We start from the raw sequence: 12,443 nt of genomic DNA on the forward strand, positions 1-12,443 counted from the left end.
GCCAGCACCCTCTGGATGAAGAACCTTCCCTAATGTCCAACTTGACTCCCCTGGCACAGCTCCATCCCTTCCCTGGGTCCTGTCCCAGCTCAGCAGAGAAGGAGCAAAGCCCATGTCAAGTGTGGACTCAGCAAAAGTGGCTGATCCCTGATCCAGTTTTTCCCATCCTGGAACACCAATCAATGTAATGGAGCTGTTGGAGCCAGTCCAAGGTGATCAGAGGGATGGAGCAGCTCTCCTACAAGGAAAGGCTGAGGGAGAATTTGGGTAGTTCAGCCTGGAAGAGACTTCAGGGTGATCTAATTGAAGCCTCCAGTGCCTGAAGGGAGCCTACAAAAAACATGGAGAAAGATTATTTACAAAGGCCTGGAATGACAAGGAAGGTTTTCCCATCCACATCATTCCCTGCTCTGGTTTAGACTCTTGCTGCTACAAAATCCACGTGCAAAAGGATTTGTCAGCACCTGTGGTGGGGAACAGGACAGCACTGGTCTCCAGGACTGACAAACTCAGCCTTGCTGGGACAGAGCAAGAGTTTTAACCAAAATAAAGGATTTTCCCCTCGTTTTTCAACATTCCACTGCTGCACAGGAATGCTGAGATGCACACACAGAGTGCCCTGCTCAGCTGTTAAATCCCACAGGCCAGGTGCACCTGCTGGGTCAGGATGTCCCTCCACAGCCACTGCTGGAAACTGGGAGGATGCTCCTGGAGAAGAATTGTCCAAAAGTTGCTGCATTCCCACTGCAGGTGCAGGAACTCTGCCCTGAGCCTCAATGGGGAAAGCTGGGCTGACCCCATGTGGTCATGGCCTTGTTATGGCATGGCTTTGGTTTTAGAAAGCATTGACTTTGCACTCTTACTTACACAAAGTGTAAAATCTACCTCAAATCCAGAAAATCTTTCCATCCAGGAAAAGGCACTGAGGTGGGGGTTAAGCTAAACCTCTGTCTGGCATTTTTCACACCACAGAAATGTGTCCACAATCCCAGTGTCCCTGTTCAACCAGGCAAAGCAGCACAATGAAATATTCATTTTTAGCATGGATGGGACATTCCCACTCCTCTGAATCCCTCAAAACAAACAAGAAGGGATTGGAGGGAAAACTCACACTCAGTTTGTGTCTTTCCCTCACAATAAAAGGTTAAATATTGCAGTGGTTCATCTGGCTGCAATCTGAGCTTCGCCCCCAGATTCTGGGTGTGCCTGGACGGAGGAAGGTCGGTGTGTGTCATCTGGTCACTCTGGGCCTGAAGAAGTCAAAAAATAAGGAATGTTGATTGTTTCCATGGTGACAGAATGATTCATTCTGATGGTAAAATAACAGGGGAGACACATGGAAAATGAGAATCATGTCTCAGAAGCGTTTCGTGTAATTATTGCATTCATCAGTTCTCCTGCTGCAGGCTACGTGCGTGCCCTGACCTCAGCTATCCGTAAAACTGTCTCTTGAGATGATCCCAAAGTTGGGTTTTTTTATTGAAAAGGAATTGAAACCCTTATTCATGGAGTCTGTCAGCCTTGGAGGCTGAACGAGGCTCGTCCCAGCATAGGTCTTGTCCAAGCAGAGCAAGAGCCTACAAAAAAAAATCCCACTGAGATAAAAATTATCAGAGTGAGGGCCTGGAGGGACAGAACAAGAGGCAATTGCTTTAAATTGGAAGAGGGTGGGTTTAGATGGGATATTGGGAAGGAATTCTTCCCTGTGAGGGTGGGGGGTGCCCAGAGAAGCTGTTGGCTGCCCCTGGATCTCTGGAAGTGTCCAAGGCCAGGTTGGACAGGGCTTGGAGCAACCTGGGATAGTGGAAGGTGTCCCTGCCCATGGCAGGAGGTGGAACAGGATCATCTCTAAAGGTCCTTTCCCACTCAACCCAGTCTGGAATTCCATGATTCTAGAATTCCAAACCCATCAAACGCCTCAGCCTTGGCATCCCTGAGGGGGTGCAAGGGGTGTGTGTTTGTGTCGCGCCTCGCTGCCTTCACCCTTCTCTTCGAAGAGGCCACTGGGACTTCTGTGAGGGTGAAAAGACCCTTCAGGCGGCGGGAGCACCGAGCCCGGACAGGACCCTACATCAACATCAGGCATTGTCCGCCATCTTGGCAGAGCCCTGAGGGGGCGGGAGGGGCGCGGCCTCACTGAGGGAGGGGCGTGTCCACGGCTCTCCCGCCCAATCCGCGCGAGGGAGCGAGCCGGGCCCTAAAGGTCGCGAGGCCGGCGAGGGGCCGAATAAGGGCGTGGCCGGAGGGAGGAGCTCGGCGGCGATTGGCTTAGGTCGGCTGTGCTCGGCTGCGATTGGCTGCGCTCGGGAGGGCGGGCGCGCGCGCGCGCCGGGCCCGGCATGGCCCCGCCCACCCATTGCCACGTCCGTGCGGCGCGTGCGGCGGGGCCGGCGTGCGCGGGTGAGTGCGGGCAGGGGCCCTGAGGGGAAGCGGGACGGGAAAGGGGGGGATCCCCTCAGAGGGGTTGGTCTGGGGACGGCTCCCACCCCCGGGGGGCTGCTTCAGCTCAGGGGCGCTGTGGGGACACCACCGAGGGGCTGCGCGTGTGTGCGGGGTTGATATGACCGCCCTGAAGGTCTGTGAGTGAGGCGGCGAGATGCAGCTCCACCGAGGGGCTGCGGATGGAGCGAGGGCTGCCCTCAGCAGGGCGTGTGTGAGTTGGAGGGCTGGTTTGGGGAAGGGTCCTACCCCCGATGGGCAGCTTCACCCCCCGAGAGACCGGGTGAGGTTGTGGGACCTCCCGAGGTTCAGTGTGAGGTGTGGAGACCCCCTTGAATGGCTGCGTGTTGAGGGGATCCCCTCAAGGGGCCCTGTGTGAGGTGGGGGGAGCCCCTGGAGAGGTTGGTCTGTCCCGAGGGGCTGCTTCAGCTGAGGAAAACCGTGGGGACCCTCCAGGGGCAGAGCTGGGCTCTGTCACCCTGTCCCCCAAAGCTGGGGGGCTGGCAGAGGTCTGGCCAGGCACCCACTGACCCTCCCAGGGCTTTGGGGGTGTCCCCCGGGATGGCAGCTCAGCTCAGGGGGTCCCTGGTCATACCCTGCTCCCAACACATGTGGGGACCAGGACGACCCACAGGCCTGAGCTCTCCTTCCCTATACCTTAACCCCTTTTTTTTTAAATTATTTTTAATTGACATTATCCTAAATCATATTCCTGCCTCCAGAAAATGAGCATAACTTACAACTCCATCCTGCTCCAGCTGTGCCGGAAGTAGTTGGGAAAGTGACTCTTAGTTGGTCACTGATTGCTCATAGAGCATTGAAAATTTTATTTTCTCTTGGTGCTTTTCCCTTGGTGTGCTGTAACCCTGAGCTGAAGTTTGAGGTCTGCTTTATTCTATACAGACACTGTTTGAATATTGATATGGGCACTTGGGAATTCTGGGGGACAGAGGAAAAGTGACATTGGACTAGTTGAGCTGGAGGAACAGAGAAATCTGTAGGAATGTTTCTCTTTGCAGTTCATCTTTCCCGCTGTTTCATTTCGAAAATTCACATGGGATGAGAGTTTGTGTTGCTGTTGAATTGCTGTAACAGCAAATGTTTTTACTTTTATATGCAAAATTAGGGTGAGAGCTGGGATTCAAAGGCCGGTGTGCACCAGCAGGTGGCAAAAAAAAAGATTTTGTGTTGGTTTTTTTTAGTTAAGAAATTTCAGTTGATTTTCTAGAGCCACTTTCACTTTTGAGGCTCATTACACTGTGATGCTTCACAGCAAACATTCTGTTCTTCCTCTGGGCTGTGAGATGTCTTTATTTTAAGAAGTGTCATCCCAAACACTTTTTTCTTTCTGCTCTTTGGCCTGACCATTAGTGTGTGACTGCTGTATTCGTGGTGCAGCTAAGGCAATCTGAAGATTTATAAAGAAATGAGAAGCTTTCCTGAGCTCTGCTCATACCAGAACCCTGACCAGGTATTCCACAGGGGATCGAATAAGATTATGTTCCTTATTATGGAATTTATCATGGAATTTATCATGGATTTCCAGAATTGGAAGGGACCTTAAAGCCCATCTCACTGCACCTCCTGCCCTGGGCAGGGACACCTTTCATGGTCCCAGGTGGCTCCAAGCCCTGTCCAACCTGGCCTTGAATGCAATAAGGAAAATTCTTCCCTTTGTCACCCGGAATAACTGAATCTCTTCAATCATTAACAGGTGTCTCACCATCACCTTGGCCCTGTTTCATGGCCACTGTGGGGCTGTGCTTGGCAGCTGAGCTCTGCAAACACACAGAGCAAACAGGAGAGGCAGGCTGGGCTGTGGCTGTGCTATCACCTGCTGTGGGACGTGGCACCTTGTGCCCCAGAGATGAAATGTTTGTGGGCTGGGACTGCCTGGAAAAAAGTGCGGGTTTGAAATTGAACAGGAGTGCAGGTGATGGCTAGCCAGGTTGTTGGGAGGTTTCTTGGGAGTGATGCTTTCCTTCCCAGAGGGCTGTGGAGGTAAATGCCCTCCTCTGAGGAATTGTTTATCCTGGACTGTCCCAGGACAAACATACGAACTCTGTGTTCTGGCCTGGCTGCACACGCTCTGGTGAAGGCTGAGCAGATAAAGTGAACAGCAGTGTATTCACCTTCCTGGAAATCCCTGAGGCAAATCCCATGGCATGGGGGAACAGCTGATTTAGAGATTAAACCATGCCTTACCTGTTCCATTCATTCCAGGTCTCTGTTTGCAGCCATGATGCCTGTGGCCACCGTGATGCCCGATGACACGCCCATGTTTGACCCCAGGATCCTGCAGGAACTCGACTGGAGCGAGAACACCACGACCTTTTCTCCTGCCATTTCTCCACTGGATCCAGGGGATGGGCTGGTCCTGAGGCCACTCTGCACAGCTGATTTAAATCGAGGTAGAATCCTGGTTTATTATTGCCAGAAATGACACTGGGGGCTGAGTTGGTAACTTGTGTTTCTGTAGGAGCTCTCAGTAGATTGGGATTGCTCATTTTCCCTGGTTTGGAAATTCCAAACAATTTGATGGAATTTTAGAACATCCTGAGTTGCAAATGACCCACAGGGATTATTGAGTCCAACCTGAGCCTGCACAGGACACCCCAGCAATGCCACCCTGAGCCTTGTCCTAATATCCCTTGGGCTCTGGTAGCCTTGGGGCTGTGGCCATGTCCTGGTTTGTCCTGTGTGACCACATCCCTGAATCTAAGCTTTTGGCATCATGGATTGCTGCTGTGTTGGGTGACCCTGAAAATTTGGTTTACTGTTTTAATCCTAAAATTCAAGTAAAATCTTCCAAATAATCCACAAGTTCCCATCCACCATGGTTTTGGAGAGAGAGCACAGTTGTTCATACTGTAGCCTTTAATACCAAAACAACATGAACAAGCATCTTGGTGCATGAATTTTCCTTCAGTTCTGGAATTTGGATAAAAAGGTTGCTTTGGACTCATTATTCCAGGCTCACTTGAGCTTTAGCCAATCCTTCAACATTTTTCCATCTCATTGTGATGTGATGGTGCATGGTCCATCTCCAAACAGCTGTGTTGGGTTGATCCTTGCTGTTTGGAGCTGGTTGTGTGTCTGTCCCTCACTGAGAGTTGTTTTCCCCCTCCTTTCCTGCCAGGCTTTTTTAAGGTTCTGGGTCAGCTGACGGAAACAGGAGTTGTGAGCCCGGAGCAATTCATCAGTGAGTACCTCATCATTCCTTGGCTTTTCCACAGGGCTTGCAGGGAACAAAGGATGCTGACAGCAAAGCTGCTCAGGTGTGAGGCTCCTGAGTGCCTGATGCCAGAGGGAGGGATGAGTTCAGCTCCCCTTGGCACCCAGCCTTGCATCCAGCTGCAGCTATCCCCAAGGGCTGCTTAAATTGCTGCCTAAATTGTGGAACTGGTTTTTAGACTGAGCTTTAGATAGCTGGTAGGATGGGTTTCTTTTATTTGGGTTCCTCCAAGCTCCTCCAACCTGGGCTAGTACACTTTCCAGGATGGGGCAGCCACAGCTTCTCTGGGCACCCTGTGCCAGCCCCTCATCACCCTTTTAAGGAAGAATTCTTTCCCAATATCCCATCTAACCCTACCCTCTGGCAGTGGGAAGCCATTCCCCTGGTGCTGTCCCTCCAGGCCCTTGACCAAAATCCCTCTCCAGCTCTCTTTGAACCTTCTTTAGATCCCCTGAAGAAAAAAAATCCTACTCCTGGGCCAGACAGGCAGTGGGGAGTCAGCTCAGGGATTCAGGGAATCACAGAATCTGAGCCAAACCTAGCACTAATCCATGTCTCCGGGTGTCACATCCACACAGCTTTCGAATCCCTCCAGGGATGGAGACTCCACCACTGCCTGGGGCAGCTGGGCCAGAGCTGGACAAACCTTTCCAAATAATTCTTCCCTGTGAGGGTGGGGAGGCCCTGGCACAGGGTGCCCAGAGAAGCTGTGGCTGCCCCTGGATCCATGGAGGTCCAAGACCAGGGCCTTGGAGCAACCTGGGATAGTGGAAGTTGTCCCATGGAAGGGGGTGGAATGAGATGAGCTTTAAGATCCTTCCAGCCCAGAGCATTCCATGATTCAGTACTGTATGCCCATGTGCAGAGCAGCTCAGCAAGGAGGGTTTTCTGGGAAAATAAGGAAAAGGAATTTGTGTAATTCCTGCTTTTTCATGGGTTCCTCTGACTCTGGGACATTCATTTTCTGGAGTCTTGGGTGCCTTGTCCTGTGGTCCCACAGGGATTTGCAGTCAGACACTGCTGCAGATTGAACTGCTGTTTTCTGTGAGCCTGAATTGCCTGTTCCACACTGTGCCTGCTCCCACAGAAACCTTTGAGCACATGAAGAGATCTGGAGATTACTACGTGACCGTGGTGGAGGACACCAACCTGGGGCAGATCGTTGCCACGGCAACGCTGGTTATAGAACATAAATTCACTCACTCCTGTGCCAAGGTAAATCTGCAGCTGGGAAGGGAGGAAAAGATCCTGGCCCTGACTCTGGCTGTGTTGGGTTTATGGTGTTACTGTGTGGTGACAACCTCAGGTTGTATCAGGGGAGGTTTAGGTTGGATATAGGGAAAAATTTCCATGTGGAAAAGGTGGTCCAGGCCTGTACAGGCTGCTCAGGGCAGGGGTGGAATCCCCATCCCTGAAGGGATTTAAAAGCCCTGTGGATGTGGCACTTGGGGACAGGGGTCAGTGGTGGCCTTGGCAGTGCTGGGGAGCAGTTTGGCTCGATGGTCTCAAAGGGCCTTTCCAACCTTAAAAATGTGAATATTTAAAAAGTATATTTTAAAATGTTAAGTATTTTGTGTATTTAAAAAATATATCACATCCTTGAGTGCTGGGCTGATAGCAAAAGGAGGCCTTGGCTTTTCCTAAGGAAAAGGAGCCCTTGGAGATCTGTCCCATTGTCCCAGTGAGCCTTGGAAGGAGTCAGAGGTGGTTCTGTCAGAGCAGATGGCTGAGGATCTCTGTGCTGGGAGTCCCAGCCAGGCTGTGAGCACAGGGAGCTGCAAGGGCAGCTCCAAGGCTAACAAACACTTGCCTGTGTTTTCAGAGAGGCAGGATAGAAGATGTGGTGGTCAGCGGGGAGTGCAGAGGGAAGCAGCTTGGAAAACTGTGAGTATTCCCCACCTTTGCCATTCAGAAGCCCTTTACACCTCACACCTTCCTGCCAAGCACCTGGGAAGAATTCAGCCAGCAGGGATCACCAGCTGGGCATAAAATGATCTGCAGGAAAACACAGAGAGTGCTGTCAGCCCTCGGTGTTGTGGCTGTGATAACAGAACTCATTAAATACTCACTGACCCAGCATTTAACTGCTGATTTTTTATCTTTTCCAGATTAACCTCCACCCTCACCTTGCTAAGTAAGAGACTGAACTGTTACAAAATCACTCTGGAGTGTCTGCCCAAAAATGTGGATTTCTACAAGAAGTTTGGCTATTTGGTATCTGATGAAAACTACATGTTTCAACGGTTCTTTAATTAACGACTTCTAGGTCTTCTGGGTTCTTTTTTTTTTCTTGGAAAGACTGTTGGTGGAGGAGCTTGTGCTGCAAACATTCTCTCCGTGGAAAATTTCTATAGTTTATTGCTGCAGATATAACAATCCCTATAAATAATGAACATCAGATGTGAAAATCTTGGGGAAAAAAAAATACTGAGGTTTTAGAAAGAGTCCTTTGGGTTAGAAAATAAGTTTAGAACTAATTTTTACTACTGTTGAGTCGAGGTGAAGCTTTTCTGTTCTAGCTGAGTTACAAAGGACTCGTAAAGGGATGGTTTTTAACCAAAGGTCTATATTTTTATCTCAAATCTTTTCTTGCATTGTATTTTTCTAAAAGTTTGTGCTTCTTTTCTCAGTAGCCAAAGGACAGCCCTGGGACTGTCCTGGCTGTGCTGATGGAAGGATGATGTAGCTGGGGAAGGGATGAGGCTTCTCTTATACAGAATTAGTGACACGGAACAGGCCTTAGTTCTGTTTTTTTCCATGACACCTCATGGAAGTGCTGGTGAAGTTTTCTAGGCACTGTTTTCCAAGACTGGCTTGTTACTGCTGGTGCAGGTTGGGGAGAATCCTTCCAGGCTGTGCTGAAAATGGATGTGTGCTTCTCACTGCAGGGCTCCTGCACTTTAGCTGATAACTTGGTTTTCAGGATAATTTTTTTTTTTTTCTGACCCCCAATAAAACCCCCAAATGTGGTTCGCAACAGGGCAGAGGGTAACTGGGAAACTGGAATGTCTGAAGGAATATATCCCATAGGGAGTGGGTTCTGGCTAGTAATCATGGGAAGGGGACTGGGATGGCAGATTCAGCTTCACCTGAGGGAGCTGGGGGTGGTCAGCCCAGAAAAGCCTTAGAGCCACTTCTAGGGCCTGAATAGGAGGGAGAGGGACTTTTGTTTTGTGTGGTCAGGACACAGGGATTGATTCCCACTGCCAGAGGGCAGGGATGGATGGGATTTTGGGAAGGAATTGTTCCCTAGGAAGGTGGGGATGCCCTGGCACAGGGTGCCCAGAGAAGCTGTGGCTGCCCTGGATCCCTAGAAGTGCCCAAGGCCAAGCTGGACTTTGGGGCTTGGAGCAGCCTGGGACAGTGGGAGGTGTCCCTGTTGGAATGAGATCAGTTTAAGGTCCCTTCCAACCCAAACCATTCTGGGATTTACTGAATCCCAGCCCAGCCACTGGAACCCCAGAGGGCCAGGAGGGATTTGCACCTGTGGCACAGCAAAGCAGGAGAGAAATCCCCTCCTTCTGCTCCTGAGGGATTGCTGCTGCTGCTGTGGAGCTTCCCTGGTGCTGCAAGATGGGATCAATGATTTTAGCACTTTTGCCAGGGGTGAAAAGCAAAGAACATGCAAGGCCAGTTGCCAACAGTGGTGTTTTGTGTGGGGAGTGACAAATCCCAGAGCCATGAATAGGGCATTGTACCCAGCCAGGGTTGTTTGTGGGCAGCCAGGCCTTCCACACTGTCCTGCTTTGTGCTCTGGAGAGCAGCTCTACAGTGCTGGGGGCTCTGCTTGATCTTCCTGAGGGTTCTCCACTCCATCCAGTGTCTCCTTGGTGATGTCTGCTTTATTTATTGATTATTTTTTTAAAGAATATCTTTGTTTAAGCTGAATAAATGATTGCCACCTGTATCTGGACTGTTTTTCATGGAGTGAGGATGTGCCTGGTGAGCAGCAGCAGCTGCTGCAGTTACCTGTTCCCCTTCCCTAGGCTTTAAAGAACACTTTCAGCAGCTCCATGTGGATTTCTGTCCCAATAGAAAGCAGATGTGCTCCTCTGCCAGCATCTTCATGGCTCAAGCCCTGACTCTCATTCTCTAAAGCAGCTCCTGCTTTCTGCTGGCCCAAGTGACTGAGGTGGATTGTCTTGCCTTTCACAGTTGTAATTAATTCAGAATTTCCAGGATTTAAAGTGGATTATTTGAATTCCATGGTATCTACACCATGTAAAGAGCCCCAGGCCCTCATTAAGAGTTAATGAGAAGATCAGAGTGAGGAGCAGGTGCTGTGGCCCTGCTCTGATCATTGTCAAACAGATGAATGGGGTTGAAAGCTGGGGTTTGTGGCTGCAGCACAATGGGCACAGCCCCCTCGGGGCACTGAAGAGCTCTTTGTTCCTCCCCGAGGTGACATTCCCACCCCTCTGCGCAAACAGCAGCTGGAGAGCTGGAAGTGCCCAGCCTGGGGACTGGGAGGTGCCACTGCGGGGTCAGGTGTGCCCCGGGCCACCACTGTCACACAGGGGGTGTTAGAAACTGTCACAGGGACAATGCCACAAGTGCCAGCTCTGCATGGCCCTGGGGGAGGAAAACACAGCAACTGCAGCAGCCCTGAAATTTATCCACAGTGCAAAGGGCTGAAGAGGGAAGAGCAAGGGCCCCTGTATATTTATTATGTATATAATAAAATAGATCTAAAATATAGACAAATATGTATAGTAGATATGTATATATAAAATCGATAGATGGATATTTTATGTATTTATAAATTCGATATTCGATATTGACAGATTTATAATGTATATAAATTTATATATACATATCTAGAGAGACTATATATATATATATATTAAAAAATCAACCATGACCTCCTTGAGGCAAGCACCAAACATTTCATAAATGTCTTTTCCCTGGATCACAAAGGCATCTGGGTACCTCTGTTTTAAATATATATACTTATATATAGCTATGTAGATTTCTTTATATATATAAATTTATATAAATATATATAATCATACAAATAATATATATACAAAAATAGAAGTATTTGGACCCATTGTTGATTAATACTGGAGAATCCCAGACTGGTTTGTGCTGGAAGGGACCTCAAAGCCCCTTATTCCACCCCTTGCCATGGACAGGGCCATTTCCACTCTCCCAGTTTGCTCCAAGCCTTGTCCAACCTTGCCTGGAACCTTTTTTTTTTTGCCAGAACCAGCCCTAGCAGCACTACCAGCTTCTCCAGAGGCTGAATGTTACCTCCTCCCTGTGATTTAATTTTTTAGCTGAGATCTTTCCCACCCTAAGAAAGAGATTTCCAGCTCCTTCACTCGGCTTCTCCTAAGCTGGAAAAGGCAATTTCAGCACCTCAATCAAGACCTGTGTATTCCCAAAGATTTGGGGGTTGCAGTTTTGTGTTTGAACCTGGGATATAAAAAATAATAATTCACCCTCCACTTCTTCCAGTCCACAGTGAGGGACCCTGCTTCCAGTTCCTGCCTTTAGTTCAACCCTCAAAACCAAATGATGAAACAAACCCCTCCTGGCAGTGAAACTACAGCAGACAGACAGGGGAAGCTTTAAATAGAAGGCTTAGTAATAGATCTGAGGAAAATTAAATCTCTGAATCCCCTGGGATCTGACAGGCAGACAGACCAGAATGACTGCAAAAGGCACCAGGAGGGGGTAATGCCAAGAAAAAAACAGGATTGATGAGAAATCCTTAGTCATGGAGCTTGTCAGTAGGAAGGGAGTGTTCCCAGGACCCCAGAGAGAACAGACACGGCCATGGAGCAGCCTGGAGATGAATCAGTGCCTTCCATCTGTGCTTCATGCCTCCCCTTCCCCAGGGACCTGGGACTGAGAGGGATTTGATGCCTCCCAGCCCAGCTCCAGCAGCAGCTCCTGGCTGGCAGGGCCTGGGGGCTGTGCAGGGCCAGGCTCAGCCCCACGTGCTCCAAAGGCCAGGAATGCATTTCCCAACAGCCCCAGAGCATTCCTTTATGGAGGGACAAGTTCAGAGCAGGAACAAACCCTCAAACCCTCTGCAACTGCAAACCAGCACTGGACACTGGCACAGTGCAGCTCTCCAGGAGGTAAATCACTTCCTTTTTTCCAGCTGAAAAGCTCCGCTCCTACCTAAAGCACACACTATTTTTTGCAGATTTTTTTCCCCCCTGAAGGAATTACTCTGTTCCATCAGTGCTGTAGGTGGCAGAGGGTATCAGCAGGAACAGGAATGTGCTGCTGGGTGCTCTGATCCCCAGATCCTGAGCCCATTTTTTCCCTGTTAAAACACAGTCTGCTTACCAAGCTCAGACTTCCCAAACACACATTCTTCTAACAGCCTTGCTCAGTCCCCACAGTGCTCCCAAATCATTCCAGTCTTGGCTTTTAGGGAACAAACATTGGGAAATAAAGCAGATGCAGAACCAGGACTGTGCTTGCACAACCTCTGTGCTGCTGAGGCAGGAGAGTCCCAGCTGCACAATGCCCAATTTGAAAACCTTAAAGCACCAAGAAGTGTTTCCTTAGCTCAGTCTAAAGCTTTACCAGAGCTGAGGTGAATTCTTTAAGTCTTGATCCCATTATGGGCAGGGCCTCAGTTTTCAAAGACAAATCCAATTTTTACCTCCAATGATGCCACCACTGCCTTGCAACAGCAACTACTCCTTGAAAACCAGCTTGAGGAGGTTCTAGGTAGTTCAACTTGAATTAACCTCTATGTTTATGTTCCTAAAGCACATTTCTGTCATAATACAGACTGAGAACAAGG

At 49.5% G+C, this 12,443-nt stretch overlaps 1 protein-coding gene across 4 annotated transcripts; it reads left to right on the forward strand.

Moving 5' to 3' along the window:
* Positions 1-2,257: 2,257 nt before the first annotated feature.
* GNPNAT1 (glucosamine-phosphate N-acetyltransferase 1) lies at positions 2,258-9,581 on the forward strand. Of its 4 annotated transcripts, none has more exons than XM_050975700.1 (7): positions 2,368-2,400; positions 3,811-3,910; positions 4,663-4,850; positions 5,579-5,641; positions 6,762-6,889; positions 7,497-7,558; positions 7,783-9,581. In XM_050975700.1, the coding sequence occupies exons 3-7, from the start codon at positions 4,679-4,681 to the stop codon at positions 7,928-7,930; spliced, it is 573 nt and encodes a 190-aa protein (XP_050831657.1). In that variant the 5' UTR covers positions 2,368-2,400; positions 3,811-3,910; positions 4,663-4,678; the 3' UTR covers positions 7,931-9,581. The 4 variants fall into 4 exon arrangements, with proteins under 4 accessions (XP_050831658.1, XP_050831659.1, XP_050831657.1 ...); XM_050975703.1 differs by having other exon boundaries at positions 2,380-2,400; positions 4,677-4,850; XM_050975701.1 differs by lacking the exon at positions 3,811-3,910 and having other exon boundaries at positions 2,258-2,400.
* The last annotated feature ends 2,862 nt before the right edge of the window (positions 9,582-12,443 follow it).

The sequence above is a fragment of the Serinus canaria genome, chromosome 5, assembly GCF_022539315.1.
Source record: "Serinus canaria isolate serCan28SL12 chromosome 5, serCan2020, whole genome shotgun sequence".
NCBI classification, from domain to species: Eukaryota; Metazoa; Chordata; class Aves; order Passeriformes; family Fringillidae; genus Serinus; species Serinus canaria.

Excerpts from the sequence above, each read along its gene's own strand:
- GNPNAT1 (XM_050975701.1), top strand. The coding sequence starts at position 4,679 with ATGATGCCTGTGGCCACCGTGATGCCCGATGACACGCCCATGTTTGAC. Across the intron at positions 4,851-5,578 it reads CACAGCTGATTTAAATCGAG|GCTTTTTTAAGGTTCTGGGT; the intron begins GTAGAATCCTGG and ends CTTTCCTGCCAG. Across the intron at positions 6,890-7,496 it reads TCACTCACTCCTGTGCCAAG|AGAGGCAGGATAGAAGATGT; the intron begins GTAAATCTGCAG and ends CTGTGTTTTCAG.